At 32.4% G+C, this 24,998-nt stretch overlaps 1 protein-coding gene across 32 annotated transcripts in view; it reads left to right on the top strand.

Moving 5' to 3' along the window:
- Nucleotides 1-24,998, top strand: part of TRDN (triadin) — a 410,920-nt gene that overhangs the window by 267,552 nt on the left and 118,370 nt on the right. For all 32 annotated transcript variants that reach the window (XR_013416180.1, XR_013416179.1, XR_013416183.1 and 29 more), the window contains exons 21-22: nucleotides 6,542-6,589; nucleotides 21,994-22,044. Coding sequence is in view for 28 of the 32 variants with exons in the window: in XM_077999343.1 (XP_077855469.1) it covers nucleotides 6,542-6,589; nucleotides 21,994-22,044 (99 nt within the window). In the remaining 4 variants the exon portion in view is untranslated. The remainder of the gene's footprint in view (nucleotides 1-6,541; nucleotides 6,590-21,993; nucleotides 22,045-24,998) is intronic.

Below are 24,998 nucleotides of genomic sequence, written 5' to 3'. Positions count from 1 at the left end.
GTTTCAGTCAATGACCGCTCCAGGCAGTACCTGTAAAATCTGAATAGATCCTGGACAGTTCTTATATTTCTGGCAGTTTCTTATATCTTTGGAAATAATAGTTCATCATGCTACAGCTGTAGGTCTACCTCTCGGAAGTAATATGTGTCATATGAGAGACACTTCAAACCACTGCACAATATTTTCTTACCACTTCTCACTTCCGCACCACTATTCTAGCATACTTCTCCTCCAGACAAGTCTCACTTCTCCTTTAAAAGTACCTACTAGGGTGGGCACGGTGGCTCATGCCTGTAATCCCAGTGCTTTGGGAGGCCAAGGCAGGTGGATCACCTGAGGTCAGGAGTTCAAGACCAGCCTGACCAACATGGTGAAACCCTGTCTCTACCAAAATAATGATAGTAATAATAATAATAATAATAATAATAATAATAATAATAATAAAATAAGTAAATACAAAAAATTAGCTGGGCGTGGTGGCGGGCACCTGTAATCCTAGCTACTTGGGACACTGAGGTAGGAGAATCGCTTGAACCCAGGAGGCGGAGGTTGCAGTGAGCCAAGATTGTGCCATTGCACTCCGGCCTGGGCAACAAGAGCAAAACTCTATTAAAAAAAAAAAAAAGTACCTGCTAATACTGCTAATAAAGGGCATACATAAGAGCCTCCATGGGTGATATAGCGAAAAAAAGGAGGGATGTCAACTGTATTGGAGATTTGTGTGCTGAAGGAAAATTGTAGGGAAGAACAGTGAAATAAATGCCTAAAACTAAATAAAACCAATGTCCCAGCTCCCAATTTAGCTCAAGAATAGCCCTAATCTGGGCATTACGTTCCAAGTGTGTTAACTGCTTTGTTTCCTTTTCATTAGTTTTGATTTCTGAAGTGTGAAATACGAATCTATTTTTTCTAAGTAAGCTTCTACAAATGTAGAAAAAAGAGAATTTCTTCACTCAGCACTAAAGGATATTCCAGATATCTTGTGGTATAGAAAGAGAAATTGATGACGGTCTTCTTTTGACTCCAGGCAGTTCAAAAATTCACTTACTTAGATGAGCTGTTTATTTCTAATGTTTGCTCTTCATAGAATTAGAATTGATGAATTTTACATTGGAACCAGAAATGAAAGGATAAACATTTTATGTGAAATGTCATCTTCTCTGTATAGATAATCAGCATTTCCAGTGATCTTTTGTGAGCAACAAAAAACATAGTGCTTTAAAGGACTAGCCTCCTCTATTTAATATGTGTGCCAGGAATTATGAACCTATCATTGGAAAGAAAATTTGGTCTTTATAGGTAAGTCACATTACAGTTGTTTTCTGAGAGACATTTACTCTTCAGGGGATTCAATTAAAATAACTAAAAAACACATATTTCCTAAACACACTTATAATGATTATTCTGAATAAAAGAATTATGAATAGGAATACCTACCTATGTGGCTCTTTTATAGTTACAAATGGTCAATGTTTTATTTCCATGTTGATTTGAGACAGAACATTCATAGAATAGACTCAGGCACCACACATCTTACTAGCCTCTTATAGCGTACATTGTAAAGTGTAGCTCTAATTTGGCTTTCAAAGGTTTCTGCATTTGGTCCTATTCTCTAGTTTTAGACTATCCCTTATCTCCTCTCTGGAAATCCTCTGCTCCAACTACACTTCCTCTAGGAACATCTAAGTCTTTCCCACTCCTTTGCCTTTCCTCATGTATCACTGGCTACACTTAAAATCTCCTTTTCCAGGAAAACCACTAACATTGAAACTGATCTCTTTTCTCTCTCAAATGAAAATATTTATTATCAAGACATATCTTTTGTCAAGTGATACATCCAACCACAAAACAAATCTATATTAATTAATTATGTTAGGAACAATGCTAGGTGCTATGGTAAATGTAAGTAATACGTTTCTAAGTATGCTATAAGTCAAAGAAAAAAAGTGGAATTTTGGAGATCTAATGAACAAATGTGTGATAAAATTTATATGCTTTTAGAAACATTCATCAGAAAAGGAAAAAGGATGAATAACAGATAGCTAAGAAGTCAATATTTTTTAATTCATAAAATTAAACCCAAAGAAAGTAGAAGGAAGAGAAATAAATGAAAGAGCAGAAGCTATTAATTTAGAAATCAAATAGTACAACAGGAAAAGTCAAAATATTATCAATAAAATACAATAAAAATTGTGAATGCTTATGAAAATATATTAAGAAAAAAGAGAAGGTATAAAATATCAATATCAGAAATAAAAAAGATCATCATTATAGATTCTATAGATAATAAGCAAATAAAAAGATTTTCTAATAAACTAAAACATTTTAATAAAATTAAAATTTTAAATTTATAATTGTAATTCTGTTCCCCTCCCTCAATTTTAGCCAGATGGTTTCACTGGTGATTTATTTCAAACATTTAAGAAAAAATTAGCACCAATCTTACATCAAATTTTCCAGAGGATAGAAAAAGAGGTAATATTCTCTCATTATATGGGGTGAGAATTACTTTAATACCAAAACTTAATTAGAGCAACATATATATATATATATATATATATATATATATATATATATATAAAATATGTATTTCTTGTGAACCTAGAGGCATAGGTCTAAACAAAATACTAGCGATTAAGTCTGCTAGTACGTATGAAAGACAAAATGCAGTCAGTTTGGCTTAATCTCAGAAATGCAAGCTCAAAAAAATTAAAATACATGCAAATTGATGTAATTAGCCAGAATAAAAGGAAACTATATTCATCATAGTAGATACATTTGATATAATTCATCACCAGAGTAGAAACTTACTTAATCTGATAAAACATCTGCAAAAACCATTAGCAAGCATCATACCTAATGGAAAAAATTAAAGGTTTTCCCTCTGCTAATCAAAACAAAATAAGGATGTTTGCGATCACCACTTCTATCACACACCATAGTGGGTTTTCCATCCAGTGCAGTAAGATGAGAAAAAGATGTCATAAGTATGCAAATAGAGAAGTAAGAAGTAAAACGCATTATTCACAAATGATATGATTATCCCCTTAAAAAATTCAAAACAATCTATAGAGGAAAATTGCTACAACTGAGTAACTAGCAAGTTTTCTGCATAAACTGTCAAATGAAACATAACTTTGCTTTAGAAATCAAGAGCAAAACTTTGGAAAATAAAGTGAAAGATGACTACGATGCTGTTCTAATATGATAGCATCAAATCCATAAAATACCTCGAGATAAATATAACAAATTATATATAACATTCTTGAAGATCTCTTACATTTTAACGCATTTGTGAAATTAAGGAATACAAAACTCAATAGAAGGATATTTTATTTTCACCAATTAGAAGACTTGATTTTGTAAAGATATCGATTCTCAGATTGATCTATGGATTCATCATAATCCCAGTCAAAATTCTAGCAGATTTCTTGTGGTTGCTATTGTTTTATTTAAATTGATAAGCTGGCTCGATTTTCATATGAAAAAGCAAATGTCTAAGAATAGCCAAGACAATCCTGAACAAGATCAAACTGGAAGGTTTGTAGTAGTAGATATCAAGAATTATCTTAAACCTACAGTAGTAATTAAGACTGAGTGGTATCAGTAAGGAAAACAGTAAACTTTTATCTCACAATGTCATACACAATAATAATTCAGTGGATTGGGTTTCTAAATTTAAATGATTACAAATTATAATGCTACCAGGAAAAAATGTGGAAAATTTAAAATATAACCATGGTGGAGGGAAATCTTTTTAAATAGAATACAAAAAGCATGAGTGACAAAGGAAAGACTGATAAATTGAATTTAATTACCATTAAAACTCCTGTTAATGTAAGCCAGAATGAAAAAATGTAAGTGGAAGAAGACATTTATAGTATATGTATACATATGTGTGTATATATATATATATCTTTAAAAAGACTCATTTAGAATATTACAAATGCATACAAATCAATTTAAAAAACATTAAGAAATTAGGCAATAATCTAAAGAGGCACTCTACAGAAGAAGTTTTCTAAATGCCAATAAGTATATGAGAAGCAGGTGGCATTATTAGGTATCAGGAAAGACTGAAATTAAAGCCAACATGTGATACTACTACATAGAAAGATGATATTTTTCTAAGAGACAATATTAGGACTTGTGCAATTTAAAAGAAAATTATTTTATTTTATTTTATTTTATTTTATTTTATTTTATTGTTACAGTGTAAGGGAAAGATATGAATGAAATTAGCACATCTTTTCCCTACTTAGATTTCTTGTGCTTCCAGAATCCTATTGCTAGTATCTGAAATTCTGGAGAAGTTTTAGCCATTATCTCTTCAAATATCACTTCTTCCTCACATTCTCTAATCTTTTATTTTATAAGTTCAATTGCATGTATGTTAAGATGAATTATATCTTCTCTAGGTCTGTTAACTTCTTGTATATTTTCCATCTTTTTGTTTCTCTAGGGTGAATTCCAGGCTATTTCTTCAGATATTTATTTCTACATTGCACTTTACTCCTTACCTACGTCTAACTCATCTATGAACAATGTTAATGTTATTTTTGTAGAAATTTTCTTTATTTTTAAAATTTAATTTGCCTTTTAAAGAAAACGTATTTTAGCCCTAAAATAAGATTGGATGAATAAATAGGTGTTAGCTTGTAAAAGTGAGATGATTGTGTTTTAGGCAGAAGTACATAAAATAATAACAGCTTCTATTTACTGTGTTATATGGCTGCCACTGGGCTGATTTTCTTCAATTGTTTTCACTTAGACCTTAAAACAGCCCTTGTAGCATGATCTGTGTTTTTAACATAAAGAGTAAGGCTCAAGGTAAAATAATGTGCACTCATTTTTGCAGCAATTCAGTAGTAAAACTGGACTATACACTCTAAAACATTCATTGCTTCTTCTTCTAGGACACATAATCCATTAGAATAACCAGAATTGTGGTTGCCCTTCAAGGGAATTTGATGATTCCAGGCTAAACTGCATAGTTGTTTTCTGGTAATAAATCAGTTCTGGAAAGTCATCTCAGGAGTATCTTGGGACTTGTGCCTTTATTTCAGCATTAAACGCCAACTTGCTTAACCCTTCCCACTATCCTAACCCTAATACTGACTATAATCTAACAAAAACAGGAAAATAAAGAACATAGCATTCATTGGCATTTACCCTATAATACCTTGTGTTATATAAGATTTCTCTACAGGTGTGATTTGTGAGGTTCATACATATCTATTTGCTTTTTAGTTTAACATCTTCCTTGCTTCACAGTCATATGGTTTGCTCTATTTTTGGATCATAATTGGGTAAAATAATAGGTTACTTTCCTGGAAATATAGGGTATATTTTCTAACCAGTGCATATTCAATTTCTTGGACATCTTTTTGTTTCAACAGATATAATTAAAGGTGAAATTCACCTCCTTTTCTCCCTCTCTCCCTCTCTCTCTCCTTCCTTCTTTCCTTCTTAATTACATTGACTTTTTTGAAAGATCAGGACAGTTACCTTATAGACATTTTGGATTGGTCTGATTATTTCTTCACAATATGGTTTAACATGTTCTGAACATCCTGTATTTGATTAAACTGAAAGCTAAATCTGGCTTAGCTAAATTTCAGTTGGATACTTTGGAAATAATACTTTAGAGATGATACTGTATATGTCACACGGCACCTCATCAGGAAGCACAAGAGGTCTGGATGTCCTGATACGAATGAATGTTTCTAAGTTTCATCGATGGGTTAAGTTGGCTACAGACACATTTCTTCATTTTAAAGTTGTGTTTTTTCCTCTTGCAGTTCTATGTGGGATAATACTTGGGTGCAATAGCAGTAATCAGTTCCTCATCAATCTTTCACCTAATGGTTACTAATGAACTCTGAATATTTTCTTGAATTAGTTCTTTCAATGGGGTGCACCAATTCTGAGTGAATAATTTGTACTGTTCTACTCTTCGACTGTCAACTACTGTATATAGGTAAACAGTGAATACTTCACTGAGAGCAAAACATCTTAGAGAAAGGCTACAGCACCCAGATAATCCTTTTTGGGTTACTGATGATTTGGGATAGTTTCATTTAATATTTAAATGAATCTAAAGCATGACTACACTATTCTTTCAGCTGATTAAACCATGTTAAGTGTGAATTTAAAGGAGCATCTAGTTGACATTTACAAGACACTAAGTGACTCCAGCAATAACCTAGAATGTAAGTAGATTAATCATAGTCCTGTCAAGTGGAATTCTATGTAGAGCTTGTTTATCAAAGCGGAGTGTAAAGGAATAAATCAGATACAATTGTAGAAATGTAGGCAGAAGAATGCAAAGGATTGTCACTTTTTTCTCTAATTCTTTAGATATAAAATCTGGTTTCAATTGCATTATTAGAGAAATGAGAAATGTTTAAGAAGCTTCAAAATAACTTGTGTAAAAGAAAAATTTCATATTGAAAGAACTCCAAAATGCTTTTTTTTTTTTTTGAGCAGAAGCAGTATTTCTGTCTGGAACTCTTCTTTAAACCTTATCTTTGTTTTGCAGCTGTACCTGGAAAGAAGGAAGAGAAAACAACCAAGACAGTGGAGCAAGGTAAAAAAAAATGAAGGAGGTTGACATTATCTTCTTTAGAAAGACAACAGCATGCGGAGGAAAGCACTGGATTCAGACAGGCGGAAGACAATAACCTTTAAGTCTGTTGCTCTTTATCACTGTCCTTGCATGTATTTCTGTGCCAGGGAGAATGTGAGACAGCAATCTGGGTTGGTCTTTCTTTTGTGTAACTAAACTTTGAATATCAGTTCTGAACAGGAAAACTCTACAAACTGCTTAATTACATCAGGAGACATGCTGAAGATTGTTGGGAATAAGACAATGATCCAGGGGAACTGGTAGACATATTCCTATTTGATTTGTGGTTTTAACACCACCTTACTGATCATAATTTGAAAAATAAAGATAGCCCAATCTTATATATGCAACAACTATTTCTATTGCTTGAAAAAATAATATGTAAAAGTTAAAATGAAGAAAACAACAGCAAAAGTAAGTGGAGTATATTATATGACATATTATGCCTTCAACTATTCATTCTCCCAAGAGGTCTGAAATTTCAGTGTTATAAACTATAATGATATAAAATAGTTAATGAATTTTCTTTGTATTTATGTAGCTATATCATAAGTAGATCACTCCAGACTCTGCTTGAGAAAAAATGCTATAGTACACTAAACTTAAAACATTTAAAGTGATGTGGTTTCGCTTAGAGCTCAAGTGTGCTAATAATTTTAATTGTTGTTCCCTCATGTCTTTGCTTTTATATAATAATACTATATTTATTATAATAAATTAAATTAGAACTTGCAATAATTTTGTCAAGAACAAAGTCTAAATGATTTCTCCTTCAAATCTGAGATGCAATTAAATTTATGAAATTCTAATATCAGAAGTTAAGAACTTTTGACATAAATATATCAAGAAAATCCTTCAATCCTTCACATGCCAAATAAATAAACTAAAGTTAAGAATTCAGTTAAGTAAAAAGATTGGTTAAGAATTTATTTCCTTGGGCTTTTCAAAATAAAATCCCATTATAATTGCATGGAAAATGTTTTCCAATTTATTTTGGCTTCTGGGGACTCTGAAATTTTACAATTCAGTAGATGTTTCTGTCGGTTTCTTTCTGAAGAAGAGTGGAATTTTAGTTTCTGAAACATAAAGTGGAAACACTGGATCCTAATTTCAGTGTGTTCAGTTACACATGTTTCTGAGTCTAAATTTATGCTTTAAAAAATAAAGATAATTATCCCTGACCTGCCTATCTGACAAGATGTTGTACAGGTCAAACATGAAAACATATGTGAAAGGATATGAACATTTTTAAACTTCTAGATAAGCATGTAACACATACTTAGGCATTTTTTCTTTTCTTATAAAATCAATTTCAACACAGATGACATAAATTACCAAACTACTTTGATTTCATTGAGTTTATAGCTTTCCCGCTCTAGTATAAAAGTGCTGATTACTCATGACATTCATAGGTTGTTTTCATAGCCACAGTATATCAAAAGAAAATTGACTAGAATATGAAACACCCACGCTAATAATAGTACCAAACAGACAACTGATTTGAAAATAGATTGTTTCTTTCTTCTTATCATCACATTGGTGTCAGTTTCATTAATTCTATAATGTCTCCTCTAGTGGACAAGAGACTGGAAATGGTTCATAGAGATATGATCTTACTCCTTCAGATGATTTTATAATTTTGTCTACTAAAATCTTCTTTTTTATCTTATCAAACCGTAGGCTCTTGGATTGTGTGAAAAAGATGAGGTTCTTTCAATGGCTATTTTTATATTGACTTAGTAAATCATTTCAATTTTAAATATTGTATGACAATGGCCTCATAATTTTCAACCATAATCATAGGAAATAATATATTTGGATATTTTGCATATTTTTATGATAGTATATTACTAATAACTGATATGAAAAATAGATATTTTGTGTAGTATGAGAAGTGATAATGACATTCTATAAATTTTCTCATATTATTCTAATAGTTGTGCATAATGCTTTAAGACTTGTATACTTTGCTTTCTTATGTAGTTTTTAGTTATCTTCAGAAGTATAAATAATCTATTACTAGTTTATAATTCATTGAAATACAGTTAAATCCTCCTTAAAGATTTATTTTTATTTATTTGTTTGAACATATACACTTTATTTAGAAAAATTATATGATTTTTGTAACTCTTAATGGAGTTTAAGTACACTTTGTGATCTAAGTATAATTGTGCATATTGAATCTCTGGACTTAGATACTTATGGATATTCCAGTATCTCAAAATTAAGTTGAAAGTTTTATTACACAATAGCGTAGTATTCAATTCTCTTAACAATTAAAAGTCACTTCGAAAGTCAATTAAGTAGAAACAGGAAAAAACATATTTTTGGGAAATTAAATAAAATTTGATTGTCTACTAACCATCAAGAATAAATTTTAACATAATTAGTAAACATTTTATTAAGTGTAAAGTTGGAGCCTGTTGATCATAAATGTATCAGAGTTCACTTCACTATAATAAAAGATTCAACTTTGCCTTAAATTAAGGAATGTTTCAAAATTCATAAATAGGCTAATTTGTGTCCACTTGAAGAGTTTCTTTCTTTGCTTTTGATGCTATTCTGTAAACAATGGTTCCCTATGTAATTGTAATAGTGTTTTACATTGTCACAACACCAGGCAAAACCCAAGTGCTATTGCAAGTTTTGTAAATCTGTCACTGTCCTCATCCACCTTATCAGATTCTTCTCTTCTTTGTGTATGCACTGGTCCTTTTAAAATCTGTGATGTGTACTGATTGTAGGTTTATTCCGTACTTTCAAGTGAATGTTAATAATATCTAAGAGTCATGATTTCCCTGAGAAAATTTTATCCATTTGAATATAATGAATGTTCATATTTCTTGGTGTATCAAAGTTATAACAAAAGAGGGAAACAATTTTTCATTTAAAATCAATGAAGTAAAACAAGATTTAGTTAACACAATTGTATTTAATTATTTGCTTAATATGTATTATAAAATAACTTATTTGCACATGTTGACTAAGTCATGCTGTTGACCCTCAATAAATGTTAAATTATAATAACAATATTATAGATTCCTGTGAATTCTAAACTTTTTGAAAATACTTTGTGCTTTGTTTGTTTAATATTTATTGAGCGCCCACAACTGGCTAGGCGCTGGGGAATGGGTATGAGGGGTATGACATGGGCTTTGGAGAGAAGATGGTCTATCCGAAGGCAATGCATGAAAATGAGCATACTCTCCATGTTCATGTAGTTTATATATTTTCAAGAGAACCATTAGCAACTCAGTTCTCCACTCCACTGTCTCACTTACTCACATAATACATTTTACTTCTTCTTACTCTTATTTTACTTAATATTATGAAAACAATTTATTCTTATAATTATTTTATCTCATTAATGGGAAATTACTTTCTAGTCCCTCCTTTTTTTTTTTTTTTTTTTTTTTTTTTAGAGACAGAGTCTCACTCTATCGCCCAGGCAGCTGGAGTGCAGTGGCACTATCTTGGCTCACTGCAAGCTCCACCTCCCAGGTTCACGCCATTCTCCTGCCTCAGCCTCCCAAGTTAGCTGGGACTGCAGGTTCCCACCACCTTCCTGGCTAATTTTTTGTATTTTTAGTAGAGACGGGCTTTCACCATGTTAGCCAGGATGGTCTCGATCTCCTCACCTCGTGATCCACCCACCTTGGCCTCCCAAAGTGCTGGGATTACAGGCGTGAGCCACTGCGCCCGGCCTAGTCCCTCCTGTCTTAACTCTTTCCTCCCACTCACCTTATTCCTTTAATAAGAGACAGATCTAAATCCTACTTATCACAGCAGAATAATACATATTCAATGGAAGTTTGTATTGTTACATTAATTTCTTATAGAGGTCTACTTGCTGCCATGCAACATTTGAATCATGTGATTCAGACATTGGTAGGATAGCCATTCAACACTAAAGAGAATTTCAGCCCCCCAAAATGGGCAATGTGTGTCAACGATGTTTGTGAGGGAATAATCAACTTTATGTGTCCCTTTGACATTCTAGACAAGATTATATAAAATAAATTAGAAATGCATTATAATGTTCACCATACGGTACAGCAAGAAAACACTTTTTGAGTTTAAGATTATTGAGCTGCTGTTTTCGTTTTTTATCTATTGATATTTACTTTCACTCTTACTATTATGCTGAAGCCGCAGTGGGTTGTATCTCTTTTTCCCTTAAGAATTTTTAATAGAAAGTATATTACAAGCTGCTACATTACAAAGTTGAGTGGTCAGAGCAAAGATTGTTTCCTGAGAAATTTTGTTTCCTTTTTATTTACTTTTTTCTTTTATTCACGGATTGACTGTCCACTAAAGGCCTGTTTATGAAAAGAAAAATGGATTGGTATACACTATCTTAGATAAAGTTCCTTACCATCAATTGCTGTTGCAGATCCTGGAACAAATTAATGAAGTTTAAGTTTCATACTCTAAAATTAAATTGCAGACATAATCTGAAACCATCGGCCCTGTGTAAAAACGCATTGTTACTGTATTCTCATTGTAAATTAAGTCACATATTTCAGGTCAAGTAATTTTAGTAATGAAAATGAACGTTTTATCAATATTTTACACAACATTTACCTGCATCTTAATGACTATTATTACCCCAATTTTTATAGACCGATGATACAGTGCAAGCTAGTTGTGAAGCAATGCTTTAAAAATCAAAATTTAACTCAGATCTTGGAATGGCAAAATAGTAGTTAAAAAGTTTTTTGGCTGGGCGCAGTGGCTCACGCCTGTAATCCCAGCACTTTGGGAGGCCGAGTTGGGCAGATCACGAGGTCGGGAAATCGAGACCATCCTGGCTAACACGGTGAAAGTCCGTCTCTACTAAAAATACAAAAAATTAGCTGGGCGTGGTGGCAGGCACCTGAAGTCCCAGCTAATTGGGAGGCTAAGGCGGGAGAATGGCATGAACCCAGGAGGCAGAGCTTGCAGTGAGCCGAGATCGTGCCACTGCATTCCAGCCTGGGCGACAGAGCGAAACTCCGTCTTAAAAAAAAAAAAAAAAAAAGTTTTTCGTCATTATGACCTGAAAATCTGAGTTTTACTTCACTTGATTTTTACACAGAAAGAAAGGGAAAAATTCTTTCCCAAACAAAACATCTACATCCTCATTTCAAGCCTTTACATTACATTCCATCGTCAAAAATTCTTAACTTGGAGTTAGCACTTACAACTTTGGCCTTCAAGGAAGAAGTAATTGATGATAGCCAGTGGCGATTATAAAATACCTGCTTGAACAATAGAGCACAGAGCTATCTGGAAATAACACTTCGGGCTTAGTTTAGCTCTATCAATAATTAGTTCTGTGACTGGGCTACTTATTTGCTTGCATTGCCTTTTTTTAAATAAGCAAATACTATTGCATTAAGCCATCTCTAAAGGACCTTCTATCTTTAATATTGTGCACTTCTCACTTATAAGACATGTTTTCCATGCTCGAGACATTTCCACATCGCCCCCAATGCTGAAGAACAAGCTGTCTTCCGATTGCAAGCACAATCAATCAACAGGAAAGTCCAATTTAGATTATAAAATGAAAATATCTTAAAATATTATTTAAATTTACTAAGCGGACTGATAATATTTAAAGTTTTGCTGATATGTTGCAAAAATGTCTCAGCAACAAGGCATGCTATCGGATGCCAAATTAGATGACATAAAATCCTTTAAGTACGATTGTAAGCGTGAGAATTAGTAATAATAGCACACAGGATATAGAAATTATGCCCTTGATACATGCACAAAAATACTATAAAAAATGGAACAAAAGAATATACTGTCTCTGGAGATAACAACTGTATATGACTGGTGGTTTCTGATTGTTTTTACAACATGGCAATAATTACTTTGTACTGTAAGTCAGTTTTTCACATATTCTGTTAGCAAAATTTTGCAAATTGATACAATGGCAGGAAAAAAAGTTTGGCTTTAGGATATTTAAATCCTTATCACTGGAAGCATATAAATTTAAATTCCTTAGAGGGTACCACAAGTGCCTTTGCTACCAAGCCTCAGTGTGACTTTGTAGCCAAGGCTCACTGCCTCATTATCCCACTTTCTCCATTCAAGAATCCACATTAACTTTAACACTCCATGGTATTCTTATGCTTTTTTTAATGTTTGAAATGCCTTTTTAATTCTTCTTTCATGGCAAATTTTATCAGTTTTTGAATCCATCACAAATGCCAGTGTTTCTGTGAAGTCTTCTTTCATTTTCTCAGGTCGAGTTTGCCAGTCTTTCTGCCATGCACCCAGAGTTCTGAGCCCTCTATCGTTGTATTTAATCTGTCTATGTGGATGCATTACAACACAGTTCGAACTCCACACAGTCTTCTTTGTTCTTCCAGGTCTCAGTAGAAAAGAGACACTCAATAAATATCTATTAAATATAATACGGTTTATATTTTAAAACACAAACTTGTGTCCTCCTTTTATAATATCATTTTCAAGAGAAAGGACTCGAGGGCTCCTGGACTTCTTTATCCATAGGGGAGGCATGCTGTCACTCTGGTAAGCACAACAAAAAGAACAGTTTCTGGTGTGTTGAGAGGGCATTGGCTTTTATTTTACTCCAACCAAACCCTTTTTGAGAGTCTTGGACCTCAATTTTCTTTCTGTATACATATCCATCACAAAGATTACAACACAGTTAGTGTGGAGATTTTTTTAAAAGATTAATAAACATCTAAAATATAAAAAATCAAATTCAACAATACATAAAAAGAATTATATATGACCAAATGGAATTATTCCAGATATGCAAGTCTGCTTCAACATTTGAAAAGTGTTTAAGTAATCTATAACATCAACAGGCTAAAGAAGGAAAAAACACATGACCTTATGAATAGTAATGGTAAAAGCGTTTGAGGTAATCTAGCACCCATGGTTGAAAACTCTCAGCAAACTAGAAATAGACAGAAAATTCTTAAACTTGATAAATAATTTTTACAAAAATCCTACAGCTAACATTCTATTTAATGGTGCAAAATTAAAAGAGCTCTTGCTGGGGTCAGAAACACGACAAGGATGTTTGCTCTCATACCACTTCATCAACATTATACTGAAAGTTTTAGCGAATGCAACAATATAGGAAAAGGAAATAAATGGTATATAAGTTGGGAGAAAAAATTAAACTGTATTTGTTCAAAGATGACATACTTATTTATGTAGAAAATTCCAAAAACTTCCTGGAACTAATCAGAGAATATGACAAGGTTTCAGAGCACAAAGTTAGTATGCAAAAGTCAATTGCTCTCATATATCAGTAATGAAAAATTTGAATGAACAAGATTAAAAACACAATGATCACTTATATTGTCACCAAAAACATAAACACTTAGGTACATATTTTAAAATTATGTATAAGATCTGTTGGAAGGAAACCACATAAAGAAATAAACAGAAACTAAATAAATTGAGAAATACTCCATATTCATTGATAGAATGACTCAGTACTGTCAAGCTGCCAATTCTTCCTAAATTGAGCTACAGATTTGACACAATTCCAAAAAAATTCTAGCAAGTTATCTTGTGGCTATTGACAAACTAATTCTAAAGTTTATAAGAAAAAGCAAAAGACCCAGAAGAGCCAACACAGCATTGGAAAAGAAGAATTAAGTGGCAAACTGACACTACTGAACTTCACAACTTACTGTAAAAATACAATAATCAAGACAGTATGACATTAATGAAAGAATAGACAAATAAATCAATGAAAGAGAAAACAGAACTCAGAAATGCACTCACAAAAATAGAATCAGCTGATCTTTGACGAAGGAGAAATAACAATTCACTGGAGAAAGGATAGACTTTTGAACAAATGGGTGTCAAAACAACTGGACATCCATAAACAAAAATAAAAAAGACAACAAAAAACCCTCAAAAATAGACTTTACATCCTCCACAAGAAAATTAACTCAAAGTGGATCATAGATCTAAATGTAAAACATGAAACTATAAAACTCCTGGGAAATAACGTAGAAGATTTAGGTGTCCTTGTGTTTGACAATGATATTTTAAATAAAACACCAAAGACACAGTCCATGAAAGAAAAAAATTATAAGTTGGGCTTATAAGATATGCAGATGGCAATAAACATATGAAAAGATGTTCAACATAACATATAATTAGATTAAAACAATGAGATACCAATACACACCTATTAGAACAGCTAAAATGCAAAGCACTGACAATACAAAATGCTGGGGAAGATGTAGAGCAACAGAAACTCTCATTCTTTGCTTGCGGAAATGCAAAAAGACAATTTGATAGTTTCTTAGAAAACTAACCTTACTCTCACAATGCAATCCAGCAATTATGCTCCTTGGTGTCTATCCAAATAAGCTGAAAACTTACATATATGCAAAAACCTGCATACGAATGTTTATATCAGCTTTATTCATATTTCCTAAAACTGGGAAGCAACCAAGATGTCCTTCAACAGGTGAACAGATAAATAAATTCTGGTATATTAATACAATGAGATTTTTATTCAGTGTGGAAAATACATGAGCTCTCAAGCCACAAAACTGCATAGAAGAACCTTAAATTATATTTCTAAGTGAAATATGACAATGTGAAGAGTCAACATGTTGTATAATTACAACTGTATAATATTTTGGAAAAGGCAAAACTGTGGGGAAAGTTAAAAACTCAGTGGTTACTAGGGTTTGGGGAGAAGAGAAGGGTGAATAGGTGGAGCACAGAGAATTTTTAGGATAATGAAATTATTCTGAATGAAACTGCAATGGCAGATATGTGTCATTATACTTTTGTCCAAATCTATAAGAAGTATAAAACTAAGAGTGAACCCTAGTGTAAACTATGGACTTTGGTTGATAATGATGTATCAATATTGCTTCTTGGATCGTAATAAATGTACCACACTCTTGAGGGATACTGATGGTGATAGAGCCTAAGTGTGCTTGAAGAGGGTGTCTTAGTTTGGGCTGCTATAACAAACTGCCATAGACTGGGTGGCTTACAAACAACAAAAATTTATTTCTCACAAATCAGGCTGCTAGAATGGTGATGTGCTGTGAGAGCCCTCTTCTGGATTGCAGACTGCTGTCTTTTTGTATCCTGACATACAAAAAGAGGGCAAGAGAGCTCTCTGGGGTTCCTTTAATTTTTCTAAGGCCACTAATTTTATTAATGAGGGTTCCACGCTGATGACCTAATTATCTCACAGAGGTGCCACCTCCTAATACCATCACTTTGGGAGTAGGATTTCAACATATGAATTTTGAAGGGACACATTCAGATTGTTACAGAAAGAATGTACAGGAACTCTGCACTTTCTGATTAGTTTTGCTGTAATCATAAATCTGCTTCAAAAATTAAGGTCTATTAATTTTTTTAAGTGCATGGAAATCTTGAAGAATTAGTCCAGTTCACTAAGTTAATTTTGAAGTATATTTTGAAATTCTATACAATGAGTAGCAGAAAGATACATTAAAAGTCTCCTTTATTTTGATTATATTAATAATTATTCAGTTAACATTTTTTCTTATATTCAATTATATTTCTTCAACTCTTCAATATATGTCATCTTATAAATTAAGTTTCATTTTGAACAGTTACACTACAATGATAATGATTCTTGAGATCCCACATAAATGTGTTTTAGGACAGGATTTCTATTTTAAAAATTTCAAAAGACAATATAGAATATGTATAATGAATAATATTGTTATAGAAATAAAGAATGTATTATATCTTAAATGAATGGATTATCAGAGGTTATTACAAAAAAATAAATGGTCATAAATGTGTAAATATGTGTATGAGATTACTGAACTTTGGAAAGTCACTCAAAATTTCTTAGACAACAAAAAAATAAAATGTGAGGTAAACATTAGATTTAAATATACATAATTTTCATTTTTTGTCCAGGAAAACTATCAGATATTGGCCATTTCATTGTATTTGACATTTTTGCCAGACTAGGATTACGAATTGGAAAATAGCTAATCATAAAAGATGCTTATAATGATGATCAGGCTACTGTGTAAAGATTTGACGAGAAGTTTCCTGATAAAATGTGATTGGCACAAAATTTAGCAAATTTATTAATTCATTCAACAAATAGTTGTGGAATTTCTAGTATGTGTTAGACTACCTAGTTCCTGCTTCAGATATATTGTTTACAAGACTGTGGCAGGCTGGCAATCATAAAGAACATTGATGTTATCTGGTGATTCAAATGTACACCCTGTTCGCTTTTAGGGACAATTTGTGGTGATATCTACTCTATAATCCAGGAAGCTCCCAGAGGCATAGTGTAGCAGTTTAACACTAACTTTGTCATCTCATAGCCTGGATTCAAATTTTCCATTGGTAATTTACTAGCTGTGACCTTGGGCAAGTTATTTACCTCTTAGCTTCAGGTAAAATATCTATAAAATTATGGATAACACCTACCTCATTGGAGACAAGTGAGAAGTTGAAGCGATCTTATGTTAAAAATGCCTAACTACACAAAATAATGCTTCATCATTATACGTGGATACCAGAATTTCCTTGAGCCCTGCCCTCAAGGAAATTACAATATTGTAATAAAGTTATTATCTTAATTTAAACACGGAAACTTTGACATCTTAAAATGACGAGACTCCACTAGAAAAATTTCATGACTAATAAAGTTTTCTTTGAAAAAGTCTTCTTTAGTGGTTCAGTAGCTAACCCTGTCGCTAAGATATCCTAGTTCATCTCATCTACCCAACATTAAAATAGAAGTTAACAGAATGCATATCTAATTTCTTATCAAATAAAGGAGGGCTAATTTTATGTTTTTGTATCTTTACATACTGCTGATCTTTCTGAAAGAGCTGGATAGAGATGAACTAAAGTGCACCCTACCAATTTTGATTAGTAGTCAGATTATTAAGGCGCATAAGGATCAGAATATCAAAGTGTGTATATATGAATATTCAATGCTTGCAGCCAAGCTACACAGCCTCAAAACCAAGTAATTATGAAATTGAACCAGAATTTAGTCAAAGGAAAAGGATATTCAGATTGTTTCAAGAGAAGTCACTCAGCTAAGGTAATTTGAAGAACTATACTAATATAAGGAAGGGCTTATCAAAAAGACTAGAATACTGAGACTACTGCATAAGACTGTTATTTTGCCTTCTTATGCCATTGTATATGTCACCATTTTAACATGCCGATACAGCCCAGCTTGTCTAGAGTATACAAGTGTAATTGAAGGAAGCTCTTCAAAGAAGTATTTACAAAGTGTTATATAGTATTTTCTAGTTGATGCTTTTGGAATTCATTTATTCTCCATCCCCCCAATCTGTTAAATATATAACTTAAATTTGAGAGAATAGTCTAATTTCCCTTATTTACAATTTCTTGAGGAAGATCTTCCCATAGTCTTCACGTACTGACAACACTGTTCAGATGTCATTCAAGAAAATTTTATATTATGCTTTTGAATTGGTTTGTCCAGTTAGAGATAGAGGATTACATAGGTTGCAAAATTTTATTCTTTTTAAATAAAACACAAAGACTATGAAATAAATAAAATGAAGTTTCCAAGTTTAAAAACATAGCCATGTATAGATATAATTCAACTGGAAATGCTGTAAGGATTTTAAAACACATATTCAGGAAAAATAAGTAAAATGTTAAAAAAATAGATGTACCAAGTTCTTTAGCCCATAGAATACAGAACAGTTAAATGTATCATTATACAAAGTTAAAGATGGTGTCCTGACCAAGTTATCTCTAATTACAAAGTTAATGAACAGTGTCTCCAGTAAAATTAGTCTGTTATATGTTTCAGAAGAATTCAAAATTACTGTTACATAAAGCATCAATATATTATTATTTCCTTCATGATAATTATAAACACAGTATTTTAAACCATTTAGGCGACTTGAAAATTATGTCTCTGTATTTACTTATAAATTTTATATGTTGGAGTTTGTAGTAGATTGAAAATATTATAAAATATCTTCCCTAAAATATCCTGGCTTATCAAAATTGCATTCGAATTAAAATAAAACAAAGAGACATTCATGTAAGGGATTCACATATTAACTATGGAAACAATCATGCAATTAATCACTATTAGATAACTTTAGGAACAGTGCAGTATCATGTTAGGAAGCAACCAAAAGATGTTATGAGACAATTTTACTTTTTTAATGCTGTGTGATGATGTACATTATAAGTTACACTCTGGGAAATTATCAGATATCGTTGCACTTTCAGATAAAGCTTGTCAGGTGGTTCTTTATAATTATTCTTTCCATCAGAAGAAAAGCCCAAAAAGTTTGGTACGTTGGTTTTATTCATTATGTTTGTGAAAAAAAGTATCTCAGATCAGCAAGCATCTTACATCTACAAAAGAGAAAGAGAGAGACAGTTTTTAAGTTATGTTTCTGAGCACTTCAGTAGAGCAAGCTGGGTAAGAAAGATTAAGAATTTTGGATTTGATTCTTTATAGAACCAGGGGATCTTAATTGCATGGTAATTTTGTTTACACTTTCCAAATTCACTTTCTTTATTTGGTCTAGCTATGTTAGAAAGCACCAACAAAATATTTTTATTAACATCCTCATTAAATGTCACTAATGATAAAACTGAATTTATACTTGGTCATTCAGAGCAATCAATAATAAATAATAGGCAGATCCATGGTATTAATAATTACTACTGTTTCCTTTAAACAGATGAACACTTGTAGTTTGGATTCAAAATGTTTATGCTTGTGTCAGGAAAGAACTCTAGGGCTGAGGATACAGAGGATACTCTGTTATGAGACTTTCCATTATTTCAGCCTTTTGTCTTGTCTTTTTCATGAGCCTCTTTTTTTTTTTTTTTTTAAGAATTCTTGCAGAAGGAAAAGGAAACACATATATACCTTTTATATTCTACAATACAATTAAAAGTAAAAGCTCTTTGCTATTTATTTTTGGTTAAATATACTCAGGCCTATAACTTAAATTGAAAAATTCCTGGATGCATTGTTATTGAGTATTATTTTCAAAATGAATACTTTTTATCTCAGATTATTTAAAGCTTGATGTCTATAGCTATTTTGATCATAATCTGTATTTTAAATTTTTAAAGGTCTGACAATAGCACATCAAAATGTATAAAATTAAGGCTATCACTACCAATACATAAATGATATATCAATATAGACAAATTATATGAGATTGGATTTAAAACATGTTGGTAAAAAAACAAAAACAAAAACAAACAAACAAAAAAAACAGCTGAGAACACTAGTCTTTGTATGTGAGTGTGTTTTCACCTGTCACATATTATTAAGAAAATAATTGTTCACTTTCTGGTTTATTTTGCTTTTATATAATTAGTTTGCTTAATAAGTCAAGTCAATCTGTGTGAACAAAGCAAATAAGATTAATTTGGGGCCTTTAAAAAAATGCTACTAGTTATATTGATAGTTTTCATTCATAAACAATACTGTAGGTTGCCCTGTAGTACCTGTAAATGATCTGCATTTCACCTGTTCTTTCCAACTGCTGGCTGGATGTTTCCTTTTTGGGTGTCTTGTCAACATATGAGACACAATACATTCAAAACAGAAATAATATCTTCCTCCAAAGACCTCTCCTTTTACATTTTGTATCTCAGGTGAGGGAAAATTATCCTATTGTAAACCAAGTAAGAACTCTAGGAATCATTCTCAGTTTAAAAAACAAAATAAAAAACCCTAGTACATGGCTCGACATGGTGGTTCACGCCCGTAATCCCAGCACTTTAGGAGACCGAGGCAGGCAGATCACTTGAGGTCAGGAGTTTGGGACCAGCCTTGCCAACATGGTGAAAACCTGTCTCTACTAAAAATACAAAAATTAGCCAGGAGTGCTGGTGGGTGCCTGTAATCCCAGCTACTCGGGAGGCTGAGGCAGGAGAATCACTTGAACCTGGGATTTCAATGAGCCGAGATCACACCACTGCACTCCAGCCTGGCGACAAAGGAAGACAAAAACAAACAAACAAACGAACAACAACAACAAAAAACCCCAAAAAACTGAATACACCTACTTACAGTTATGCAATTAAAATGGCATTTCCTGGCCAATGAAATTCTACCCAATTTATAAGCCTAAACCTAAAAGGCATATTCTCAGTGAAAACCTTCCCCAATTTAAAAATTAGAATTAATAATTTTTTTCCCTATTATCTGTATAACTTTACTGGAGTACTTATCACAGATTCAAATTTTTGCTGTTTGTTGGTTAACTACTTTTTCACAACTATTTCTAGATATAAGTCATTTCAAAACTTAGTGATGTAAAACAACAGCTGATTTCATTTTGTTCATCATTTAGTAGGTCAGGACTTCAGGAGGATACAGTAGGCCATTTTCACTTGATTATCTCATATGATTGCAGTCAGATGTCCAGCTGGGCTGCAGTCACGTAAAATCACTGACTCCTGGATGTGAAGGATGGCTCTCTCAGAGGGTTGGCAGTTGATACTAGCTGTTGGCTGGGAGCTCAGCTGGGGCCGTGAGTTGGACTGCCTAGATGTAGCCTCTCTAGCATGGTAGTGTTAATTAGATTACTCACACGGCAGCTGCATTTCCCAAAGCAAGTGTCACTAGGTTCGCAGATGAATACTGCATGACGTTTTGTGATTTAGCCTTGGAAGTCACACAGCATCACCTCCACTTCTGTTGGTTGTAAATGGCCTGCACAGAAAACTGATAGATCTGTCCTGTCCAGGTCTCCTATTCTCTGTCTGTTTCTCTAAAATGTGTATTACTTTCCATTTCATGTTTGCAGGTCTAATTTATTTCCCTTGTCAAGTTCTGCCTCAGCACTACATGCTTTTTTACATCCTTTACTGAGTCCATTATGCAACTACTGGAGCCAGCACTTATGTTCTTGAGAGCATCAATATAGTGGTTCAAATCCCAGGTCTCCTATTTAAAGATCTTGGAAAGTTAGTCAATTTATGTGAAAAGCAGGAATAATAACAGAACCTACCTACCTCATGGAGTTGAGAGAACTGAATGAGAAATTGGTAGAGAACATTGCGTGACACATAGTAAGTACACAACATTAGCTATCATTTTTACCATATCTTTCTTCTTCAAAGTCCAGGTCAGTTTACTTGTACCTTTTTAAATATATATGGCATAGTCTGTACTTGTGGATAGTAGTTCATGGGCTTATTTTCTATTGTTTTCATATTTAGTCCAATGTCTTATAGACAAAATATGCCTGGAGATATCTGCATTGTGAATATCAACTCAGATGCCCTGTGATCTTTAAGCCTCAGTACACAAAACACATGAAGAAACTTGCATTTTTTTCTCTATTATTCTTTGTAACCTTTTCTTCCCATGATCTCTCTTGCAGAAATTAGAAAAGAAAAATCTGGGAAAACTTCTTCAGTTCTGAAAGATAAAGGTAACAGAGTTAATTTGATATGATAGTACAAATGTATTAGGAAATATATATTATTGAGAACATAGTACATTAACAGCATCCCCTTTGCAAATATGTTAACAGAACTGCAGAGGTCACCCACATATTTTTAAAAACTTGTATTTATGTATTTGTCCCTAAAATTATTTCTTCTCACTGTTACCCAGGAATTGCTCTGATTACAGTTCCCAAAAAGAAAAGAAAGAAAAATTTAAAAAGGATTTTTTTAGTGAAAAAGGTAAAAAATATAGAAGGGAAGTGAAGAATATTAAGAAGCACTTGTCCTCAAATTCTCTGATTCTCTCCTTTCTAGTCCTAAAATATATATTTAGTGCATAATATATCCCAAGTGCTTGGTAAACACTGGAGATGATGATGACAGCAAAAATGGTAAAGCTACAAACAGGAAGTAAGATTTGGTAATTAGACCTCTGCATTCTGATATTTTCAAATGCTCTGAGGCATATTCTGCCTGCTTTAGTCTTGTCACACTCTGTATTTCTATGAAAAAGCATGAAATTCTTAATTAAAATTTGAAACTTCTATCTCCTGAGTGGACTAACTGCTTTCCTCTTTGCCTATGTAAATATTTAACCTGATCCTAAGAATAATGTCCACATAAAGCATCAAGTCTTCTCTACCTATTTCAGCCTTCAATGACTCCCCTCTCTTCTGAATTAACACACTTGTAATATTTATAATGTATTCTATAGTACATATATGTGTTATATATGTACTATAATATATAATTTATTATATATGTGTGTTATATATGTATATATAATAAATTAACTAAAATTCATCTATTTAAACATCAAGATCTGATATCATTCACCTTAATTTTTTGTGTGGACTGATCAGTGCTATATTCAATAAGTATTATGCATCTAATATGCAGTAATTAAATCAGATACTCACTAGACACGAAGGGTGAAGAAAAGCATAGACTATATTCTCTGAGAAGTTACAGTATTAATAACATAATTAAAATTATAACAATTATGTTATTATTAATTAGGAGGTATCCTAATTAATTGGACCATGAATTAATTCGGAGGTATCCAGGATGCTATGAGAGGGTGTAATAGGAGATTCTGATCAATTTTATGTGACCAGGAATTTTTTTCCTGAAGAAATAAAATGAAATGTAAATGAGGAGATGAAGAGTTAGCCTGGTAAAGGTGTGGGAATTGTTTGGAGGAAGGCCAAAAGTGGTGCATCTACTCTTTGCCAGGCACCTTGATACCTAATTAACATATTTGTTTCAGCAAAATGTACTGGCTACCTCAATTTTTATGAACAAGGAATGTGAGGTCTAGCAATATAAGTTACTCAGTGTCACACTGTGGGTAATAGGGAAAGGTAAGAGTCAAAGTCATCTCTGCCCCACTTTAAATTCTATTTTTTCTTTTTAACACAGACACTACTTGCACCTTAGAATAGGGGTCTTATATTTGTATTCACAAAAGCACTTTTGCTTTGAGTGTAGATCTTATAAAAACACACAAAAAATCTATTTGGCATGGATGCATTGGACATAAACTATGAAAAATAGTCTTAGTTCTTCTGCTATTGGAGTAACTACACTTAATTCTCACAGATGGGCTTAATCTATTTTTCTTTAGTGATTACCTGTATTTTGGGACAGTTCCCTTCCCAGACTCCACTCTCATGTAATACGAAAATCAATAAAAACAGCGTCCTTGATTATGTGAAAACCAAAAGTGTCATGAAAACATACTACCAGGAAAAGATATACATATATAATTTGCAATTAACATTTGTAAAATCTAAGTATTTTCTTCTTCCATTGTCATGTGGAAGAGATTTGGGGGGCATTAATGTCTTTATTTTAGTCTGCATTTATATCACAGGAATATTTGAAACACATGTTATTGTTCACTATGAAAGCAGCTCAAAAGAAAAGTTGGGGGCTTAACTCCAACGCTTCACTTTGGGCAATGATAATTATCAAAACTTTTAACTATTACTTAACATCTTCACATGTGCCAAAGTTTAAACTAGTTGGAAGAATGATTGTTAAAATCTTTCCTGGAAAGCATTACCTGGAGGAAATAAATCCACACTGACCACTTCATTAAGTAGGCTCTTGTAACTTCTAATATTGTTGCAATTGTGTATTTTATATCATCCTAAATCAATAATCATATGCTGCAAAACTTATATACATAATTTTCTAGTGATTTCAAATTTTAGAGAACATAGTAGATAATTTTACAATTGAAATTCCTTACTGAAAATTTTTTGTTCAATGTAAAATTATCTACTATTTTCTCTAAAATTTTCAATCACTAGAAAATAATGTATATGAAGGTTTATAGCATATGATTATTGATTTAGGATGATATAAAATATATCTACTTTTTAATTCAAACTGCATTAATGTCCCCAAAATGCCTTTGTTATATATAAGTTGAATACTGTTTTAGAAGAATTTTATTTTTTTCTGAATATAATTTATCATTACTAAGAATCAAAGAGAAAATTTTAATATTTCCTATAAGATTTTAGGGACTTTAAAAGCATCTGCCATGTTATTGTTTTTGGAGAGTCTCTTTGAAGCCTGCTGCTAAGCTGTGGCAGAATCAGAATACAGAAATTTCACTTGCTAAAAATTCACTTATTTTATTAGAGTTGTATTTTGTCAGCTACTTCTATTAAACCACTAAGAGGTTGTCCACATTTGCCTGTTACTCATACATTCCACTTGCATGTGTACATCCAAATTCATTTTAAAATGATATTTCAAGTTTAAAACCAGCATTATTACAAGGAAATAATTTGGAGCCACATTGATCAGAGCTGTGACAACCATGAGTCAATTAGGCATTCAGAGATACATTATTAGGCTTTTGTCTTTATGTAAGGAAATATTGAGAGTTCTAGGGATGACTGTTTCAAAGGAAAAAAAAAAA

This window comes from Macaca mulatta, chromosome 4, assembly GCF_049350105.2.
Source record: "Macaca mulatta isolate MMU2019108-1 chromosome 4, T2T-MMU8v2.0, whole genome shotgun sequence".
NCBI lineage: Eukaryota > Metazoa > Chordata > Mammalia > Primates > Cercopithecidae > Macaca > Macaca mulatta.
Note: the sequence above shows the minus strand (reverse complement) of the source record. Positions and strands in the feature narration are given on the sequence as shown.